This window comes from Colletes gigas, unplaced genomic scaffold, assembly GCF_013123115.1.
Source record: "Colletes gigas isolate AHSC1104 unplaced genomic scaffold, ASM1312311v1 Colletes_gigas_Sc00049, whole genome shotgun sequence".
NCBI lineage: Eukaryota > Metazoa > Arthropoda > Insecta > Hymenoptera > Colletidae > Colletes > Colletes gigas.
Genome location: NW_025106678.1, coordinates 37,859 through 47,050, shown reverse-complemented (window position 1 = coordinate 47,050; position 9,192 = coordinate 37,859). Strand labels below are relative to the sequence as shown.

Here is a 9,192-nt window from a genome sequence, read left to right as displayed (position 1 = left end):
CTGTTATCACTCCGTATATCCGTTGAGCCTAACCGGAAAGGTAGCCATTACCATCAGCGAAAAGCAAACCATCGTCAGCCAAGATGTCCGTTCTTAGTTTCTCGATACACGTCTCGATCGATTCCCTTCCTCGAAGCAGATCACCATTGAATCATGATTATGAAATAGCCTGGAGTTTCGATCAAGACCCTCCCGGTCTACGAGTCAGCGACGGAACGTAACTATTTACCGGAAGCCTCGTCCACTGTTCCTCTTCCACTATCGAGCCTCGCGACAAAAAGTAACCAAATAAAAGAAGAAACCGAGCGAAACGAACGATTAAACAATCACTATCCCCCTGCACCTAATCGCGTCGTCGGAGCCCACCGTTCGAGTTCCCGTTCGTGTTTCGTGCCCCGTGTCCACGGGACGCACTCTCCTCGATCGGATTCAGGTCGCTGTCTCGTAGGACACCTTCGTCGTGGACAAACCGAACGGAAAACCGCCGGCGTACAGCGGCCGCGGCACCAAAAGATGGCTCCTCTTCCCGTCCTCCAGGTTCCTGGAGATCTGCTCGTCGTCGGGCGCGATGATGTTCTCGATGGTGAACGGTTTCTTCTTCTTGGTCTGTTGCGGTTGGACCGTCGTCTGACTGGAGATACCGGGGTCCAACGCGACGCACGAACCGATCTTTCCGTCAGCCACCTCCACGCCTGAACCCTCGCCGATGTTCAGAAATGGCCTGGAACTCTCGGTCTTCTCCGCGACGCCGGTCTCCGTGGCGCCGGAACAGAGCTGCCTGCCCTCGGGGATCTCCGTCTGGAAGTACGACAGCTGGGAAACGTACGGCGAGACCTGGAACCCGGGGAAACTCCAGTTCCTCGTCTGCAGAAGGTTGCTCTCGTAGCCGCGTAGGATCTCGTCGGTACCGGCGAGTCTCTGCCTGACCTCTGGCGACAGAAGGTAGTAACTGGAGCCTGCTTCCGGCGCGGGGAACCCCAGCGTGTTGTTGCCGCCGGAAGCCATGGTTAAACGGCGCTCCTGGAGTTCCCATCGCAGCAGATCGTCCCGGAGACGGTGCAGATTCGCGACGGTCAGGCTGCTCGTCTGGACGCTCGGGTTTATCGACAGTACCGGGGACGATTCCGAGTGGGGAGGCGGCATCGCGGAAGCCAGGGCCTGCAGTTCGGATTTTAGAAGCTCTTTGTCGGGTTTGTGGAGCTTGAAACGCTTCCGACGTCGCAGGAGCGAGCCGTTCTCGAACATCGAGAGGGCCGCTGGATGCAGCGCCCAATAAGCGCCTTTCCCGGGACGATGGGGACCCCGTGGTACCTGGAACCAGCAAGTTTTTAGGTACGATCATTTACGGCCTCGCTAATCACTCTTAGTTTGCTAAGGGGCTCGCCCCGTCGGACGTGGACAAATTAATACGGTCGTTAATGAACCGCAATATCACTGGAAAAAGTTGTTCGGTTTCGTGTCTTGGATGGTATTAGATGTTTGTATACGAAGATTACTTTTAGGATGATTAAAACATTGAAACTTCGTGAATTTTCTCGGTGATCATTTTTATTTTGCTGGGAAGTTTATGATCGTTAAAGAACTTCATAATCGGTGGAAAAAATGATTAGTTCCATATCTTGGATACTATTAGATGCAAGAAAAATGTCTGCATGGAAAGATTACGCATTTTTGAAGGACAAATAAAATATTAAGTCATTCTAGAAGATAAGAATAAAATTTGCAATTTAGCAAAAGTAAAAAAATTTTAATCGTAGCAACATCGACAATTTGTAAACACTTGAAGAAAATGGACTTACGTTTACGGTCTTGGTAACCATTTTTATTTTGTTGGGAAGTTTATCTATGGACGTGGAAAGAAACTAATGTAACCGTTAAAGGACATCAATATCAGTGGAAAAAGTTATTCGGTTTCATGTCTTGGATGGTATTAGATGTTTGTATACGAAGATTACTTTTAGGATGATTAAAACGTTGAAACTTCGTGGATTTTCTCGGTGATCATTTTTATTTTGCTGGGAAGTTTATGATCGTTAAAGAACTTCATAATCGGTGGAAAAAATGATTAGTTCCATATCTTGGATACTATTAGATGCAAGAAAAATGTCTGCATGGAAAGATTACGCATTTTTGAAGGACAAATAAAATATTAAGTCGTCCCAGAAGACGAGGATAAAATTCGTAATGTAGCAAAAGTGAAAACAAAATTTTAATCATACAAACATCGACAATTCATAAACACTCGTTTCGAAGCTCGAAATATGATATTCCACTCTGCTTTGCTGAATGGAACTTTTTTGATGACCGCGTTAATATTTTTATTTGCATATAATAAAATCGTTTTGTAAAGAATTTAATAATTGGAGATAAGAAATGGATTTTATACGACAACCTTCGGCGAAAAAATGGCTGAGGTACGAAGAAGAATTACTACAACGACGTCCCATGACAGGTTTACATCCTCGTTAAGTTCTTTTATGCGTTTTCTGGGATGATGAAAGTATTTTGTGCTTTGTATTTTAAGACGCGATCGAGTAATGAAATCATCCAGGATCTCCGAATAGAAACGAAGTGATTTTTCATCGTGACAACACGACGGACAACATACTATAAAAATGTTAAAAAACAATAATATGACTTTGAAATAACGTATGTTTCGATATTTTATTGACTGTTCAAAGTTCGTACATTTTATAACGTTTATTTTTTGTGCAATTAATAGATTTTCATAAAAATTTGCGTGTGTAAACTACGGACCAACAAAGTATCATAAAAATGTTGATTTCTTGCGTTGTAACGAAAATTGCTCAAATTCTGAGCAAGGTGGACAGTTCCAGGCGTGTGATCAAAGAACTTGTAAATTCGTATGACGTTTCCAACACCGATACGCTGTGTCGTTAGTTATTCTCCATACAATCAGAATTAATTACGCTGACACAAGAATACCGCGATGCGAAACTGTGCCGTAAGGGGCTATGGGAGATTTAAGATGCAAATTACTCTCGGTTGATTCACGGTGAGAAGGCCTTAAGTAAAAAGACAATCTCGATCGAGAATTATCCGAAACTTGTAACAAGTCGGGCCCCAAAGATCTTCGCGTTTGTAAAAATAACTTGATTTTATTTACCACTTGCTACTTAGTTTACAAAAAACGACTTCCCTTTTTGTAATCGAGTTCCATTCATACCTCAAATTACTGTTTAAAAATTTAAATTTTGCCTTCTTTAGCTCGAGTTATAGTAAAAAAGACTTTGAATGATCGATATTGGGGGCCTTTTTTCTATCTTCCTAAGCAATACGTTTGTAAAAATAACTTGATTTTATTTACCACTTGCTACTTAATTTACAAAAAACGACTTCCCTTTTTGTAATCGAGTCCCATTCGTAATACAAATTACAGTTTAAAAATTTAGATTTTGTCGACTTTAGCTCGAGTTATAGTAAAAAAGGCTTTGAATGATCGATATTGGGGGCCTTTTTTCTATTTTCCCAAGCAATACAATAAAAGATGATTGGGATGAAACTTCTGTGAACGAGGGATCCGTGCAACACCCGTTTACTCGAACCCTCGAAGTGTTTACATAAATGACTAATATAATCGAAGTTATTGCTACTATGGCGAACCCACGAGCCATCACTCCCCTATACAATTATTCTGCTATTACCAGTTTTATTAGCCATTATTACTCCTGTTATTACTAACATTACTATTGTAATTCAGTTCCAGTACACCAAATGAATTCACTCGTATAAATAATTAATAGTTACGCTTATGATTATCTCGCTTACGCCAATGCGATGGCTGCGAGAGGGCCTAGGCGTCTGGTAACGAGGCTTCACACCGATAATAAATGCGCTTGCGTCTGGTATCGAGGGTTCGCGCATGCGCCAAAAATACCGTGTAAAAAAGGGCCGCACAACCACACAGAACGCAGAAGACAAGCGAATGTTTCTAGCCAGGTCCTTCGAAGCGATAGAATCTCTGGCTCACTCGTTCCCTATAACAAGTTTTCCAATTTCGATCTTCCATAGTCCTACTCGTATTAATGGTTATTATTTTGTTCCAAAATCTAGTGGAATTTATACTTTGGATAGGAATTTAATCAAACATATTGATTACTTTGATGGTGAAATGACAAACAAAGGAAGAAATAAGGGATGAAGATTTTACTTCTGTGATGGAATCTAAAAAAATAATGCACTCGTTGTTTTACGTCGACTTTGAATCTTGATCCTATTCGTATTAATGTTTATTAATGTATTTTCAAATTTTGAAAAAAATAAAAGCGAATGTTTGTTGGACTATTGATTATCTCTCCAAATCCGCCCAAAAGTGAAACTCCTCTTTTTGGTCAAACCAACACCAGTATCGATTTTCACAGTCAAATATTGTTCTTGCTGTTTCACCTATATTTTTCTCCCATTCTATGATCTTTCAACTTTAATATCAGTTCTACGATCTTTACACAAACTTGATCACTTTTCCCCACTGTTTGCTATCGTCGCCTCGCTATTGCCGCGTCGTCCGGCGTGTGCACCATTTTGTTTCGCGGACACGTAACTAGTAAATAAGTGTGACTTGCAAGTCAGACAAACGCAGACATTACAGTGAAACTCGATTTATGGAACCCGACGGGGGACAAACAGTTCAGATAATCGGGAACGTTCGTGTAATAGGAGCCCACTGAGCCCCCACTGCTGGTAACATTTCAAAATGCACGATTAAACGACGATAACTACGATTTGTGGATCAATAAATTTTTCAAAACCTGAATAAAATCATTAACAATCTTCGTCTTTCATATTAAAGAGAACGCTCGGCATTTGTAATGCATTATAAAACGCGAACGGTAGCTGAAACTTAACATCAACGGTATTATTTTTAGACCACAACAAATTATCAATTATGGTTGAAATTCTAGAACGAAAAGTGTATAACGTAATTTGTTTCATCCTGCTCGCGCCTTTGCCGCGCTGCGTGCGAATAATAATTTCGATCGCAGAATGGTAATTAAAATCTATTAATCATGTCTCCACTTTATTTATCTGCGCTCGAATCGTATGGTTACTAAGCGGAAAAGAATGATTTCGCCGTGTATCTTGATATCATCAATGCTCCCTCTTTATGCTTCTATTTCTAATTATCAGTCTCGCTCGAACCGTCAAAGAGATAAAATGTATTTACGACAAGCGATTAGCTATCTGTTTAAACATGGCCGCGTTCAGTGCTCTTGGAACGAGTGTGAGATCGGGAAACTCGTCTAATCCTCTGAGAATGTTCGCTGAAGTTGGTGAAAAATTTATCAAAGATCGGGGCAACTTTAAAAATTACCATAGATTTAATAAAAATTTATTACCCGACGGTTGGTAGCTGAAAAGCACAAATTAAAATATAATTCACGAGTAGACTTCCAAAAGTCACCTATGGCCGATCGATATGAAATTTTTAAAGCGTAGAGGCGAGAGAATGGATCCAAAATATAAAATTTCTACATCGAGAATTTATTCATTCAGAAAAATATTGTTTCTTATGTAATATTAAAATTTGGTACAGTTTTTCTATCTCTTTCAACAATCACAACACAAATAATTCTCGATCATTCTCGACTTTAGTTACGTATTACTTTTTAACATGAACCGATTATAAATATTCAGAGTTAACTCCGAGTCTAGCAGAAGCTTGTAATTAACACTTTGACGGCTGCTGTCACATGTACGTAATTTTCCTGTTTCAGTCAGCATCCGTTTAACTTATTATGTTTGTTCAGGATCGAGTTTCATCCCGTATACTCGTTATGGTATCCCTGTGTTTATAATTCCTTATAATAACATTCCTAGCATCCTTGTTTTAACACTTTGACGGCCGCTGTCGCGTGTACGTGATTTTACTGCTTCGCTCGCCCATGTCAGCGTCCATTCGAGCTACTATGTTTGTTCAGGTTCATTTACAACTCTGCCTTTATAATTCCTTATAATAATATTTCTAGCATCATCGTGCACCTCATTTTGGCCATGATATTAATATAGAAAGCTTAAATTGTTCGTATCATATCGGTCAACGAGTCGTCTTCGAAAGCAATAGTTAAATTCATAATTAACCCTTTACACTCGACATCCAGCAAAGAATTTGGATGCACACTCTAAGGGAACACAACGAAATTATTTTTTTTGAAGTGATTATATAGGACAAAAGTCACCCCATAAAACAAGGATAAAATTTGTAATTTAGCAAAAATAAAAACAAAATTTCAAACATATCAACATCGACAATTCATAAACACTTGTTTCGAAGCTCGAAGTATAATATTCCACGTTGATTTACTGAATGGAACTTTCTTGATGACCGCGTTAATATTTGTATTTGCATAAAAAATGCGAAAAAATGGCTACGGGTCGAAGAATTACTACAACGACGTCTCATAGGACAAAATAGATAAGCAGAAAATGAAAAAAGAAGATATGTTTGCTTGGATTGTTAATGGTAGTTGGTCGAAGAGAAGTCTCCGAGTACAAAGGGTTAAAAAATAGATCGCAACGAATGTTTCAAAGGGACAACGAAGAAGAATATAGAGATACCTATGAGCTATGAAAAACGGAGCTTTTGTGAGGTTGAAACTCGCCATAGTCTTTGCATGAAATACGCAGTCATCAAAGTGTTAATTTCTATTAAAATGTGATCCCCCAGAGCTAAGATTGCATATTTTGGCTCCACGTTCCATCTCTGAAGAAGGTGCGAAAATAAGTACCGACCTTGATGAAGCAATCGTTGAAAGACAAGTTGTGCCTGAGAGAATTCTGCCATCTGCGTGTGTCCTTGCGATAATAGGGGAACCGATCAGCGATGAACTTGTAGATCTCGGCCAGAGGCAGCATCTTGTCCCTCGACGACCAGATGGCCATCGCGGTCAACGAGATGTAAGAATAGGGTGGCTTTTGGTCGCCGTAAGTGTCCCTCGACGGTCGAGGCATATTTCCCACTTCTGTTCGTCACCTCGATCTTCGCAAACAGAAACCGAGAATATCGTTTTCAGATCGTCATCGCCGTCTCTTCTCAGCGAGCACTGTCCCCTGTCGCATCCTCTCATCACATATCCTCTTTTCCCTCGATACCGTAACTACCGCGCCACGTCATGCCGCGTTAACGATCGAAACGATGTCAGCGAGTTCCTGTTTCTTTCGACCGGTCAATTATCAATTACCATTGTACTCCCGTGTGTCCTCGTCGCTGGCTCGATTCAGTTCGCGCCGAGTGACCTGAAACCAATTCGTTTAACAGTTTTATTGCAACGTCGCTGATAGGTGGCTCGATTTTTCATAACGCTAATAACGCTACCATCCTTCAAACTTTTTCAAGACGTTTTATCGGAGTTTGTTATATTCGCGTAATTGCGGGGGCTCTGATCGATACTCGAACAAGGTAACGATAGTATCGTCTTTCATTTTATTAATGTAGTAAAAATTATATTAAAGAAGTCTGATTTTTTAATCAGAAATGCCACCCTTCATAGAGAAAAGATTGTTTGAGAAAGACTAAATTATGCGTTAAACGATTAAGATAAATCTTTGGAATAAATTTTGGAATTAGATATTGTATTACCCTCTCGGGGATATAGAAGAAAACTGTACAGAATTTGAATTTGCATTCGTATCGTTGCATCTACGCAAGTACGACACCGTTTTAATGCTTCAGTGGCGCGTAGCGAATTTCAAACTACCGACGATAAGGGATCAGGTTATTGCTGTATTTTGCTCATTTCCAGTGTTATATTCTATTCGTTCTTCCTTTTCAGCGGCGCTTTTGAGTCGGATCGTTCAAAGAACAGAGTCTATTTTACTTTACATATTGCATATATTCTGAAATACGTCGGGGACGAATATTACAAATGTAATAAATAACTTTGCTTTAATTTCGTATATTTTTGGATCTGAATCCATGATCAATACATGATTCTTTATGTTAATGTTTCTATTATGGAAGAACGACGATACGAGAACGAAAGAAGATGGTCTCTTCTGTGTACAAAAATAAGCACCGATATGCTCGCCTTGTAACCATAACGATAAAATGGCCATATTGATAATATTGAGAATATATCGACCAGAGGGTGATTCTGTGTGCAAAAGTCAGTCGAAATGCAAGAATGATATTTTTTCGTTCGAGCCTTCGTTTTCGAGATAATATGAAAATAATGTCTGGGACAAGTGGAATTCAGTACGATTGGGCTGACGCGTCTGACCATTTATCTATTTGTTCTACTTGCGCTGAAGTTTAAATAGCATTCTGTTGCTCGCACACACCGTACATTTGCGATATCGATTTTTTCGAAAACAAGGCTACCAACTAAAGAATATTATTCATTTTTTCTACTTATTTTTACATTGCAAAATCGTACTCGGTATGTAATAGTTACAAAAATAAAACTCGATCACTGGTGTTGTTCAGTAGTATTGAACACTAAGACCAGCTTTTTTTAACTACGATTACAACCCTCATAATCTTCCATTCTAAGGAAGAACAAATTTAAGTTATTATAACAAATAATGAAAGTTTAACATATTATTTAGTTTTTACATAATGGCGATTTGATTATTATTGACATATATTATTGTGTTTCTTGAGGTAAACGTATACGTATATTATTAAATATGAAACTTCGAGCATAAATATAGAAATTTCAATAATTTACCGTTGTGTTATCCCTTAGTCCAGAAGTGTATTATGAAAACATGTTTAAATGTGTAGTTGATTTTGACTAGACATTATTGCTATCGAAACTATATATTTATACTGGAGTTTATCGATAAACAATCCATGTGACGAGATAAATATTTCACCAAAGCACGGTATATACATATATCCTTACATTTGTATAAATATTTGCTGTCTAATGATTATATATGAATCCACATATGTAATTATATGTTTCTTAAACTTCTCACCAGTCATCAAGATATGATTTAATTATATCCGACCTTGAGGAATAATATATTATTAATTAGGACCCGATAAGGGCACATGTGTTACATTATATAATACATGAACAAATTGAAATGTTACGTTACATTACTATCTGGTGTGATTATGCGTTATCTTACACTTTCAAATTTTGTGATTTGATCGTGTACGACGATTCGTACTAAGCGTTCTGTTTGAATCGACCCTAATCGAAACTGTTCATCAACTTTGCTTTC

The 9,192-nt window shown here is 39.0% G+C and overlaps 1 protein-coding gene across 1 annotated transcript; it reads right to left on the bottom strand.

Moving 5' to 3' along the window:
* Positions 1-429: 429 nt before the first annotated feature.
* On the bottom strand, positions 430-6,969 carry LOC122403340 (forkhead box protein H1-like). Its single transcript, XM_043406821.1, has 2 exons — positions 6,751-6,969; positions 430-1,311 (listed from the first exon to the last, which is right to left on the bottom strand). Exons 1-2 carry the CDS (start codon positions 6,967-6,969, stop codon positions 430-432), a joined length of 1,101 nt encoding a protein of 366 aa, XP_043262756.1.
* Between the last annotated feature and the right edge of the window lie 2,223 nt (positions 6,970-9,192).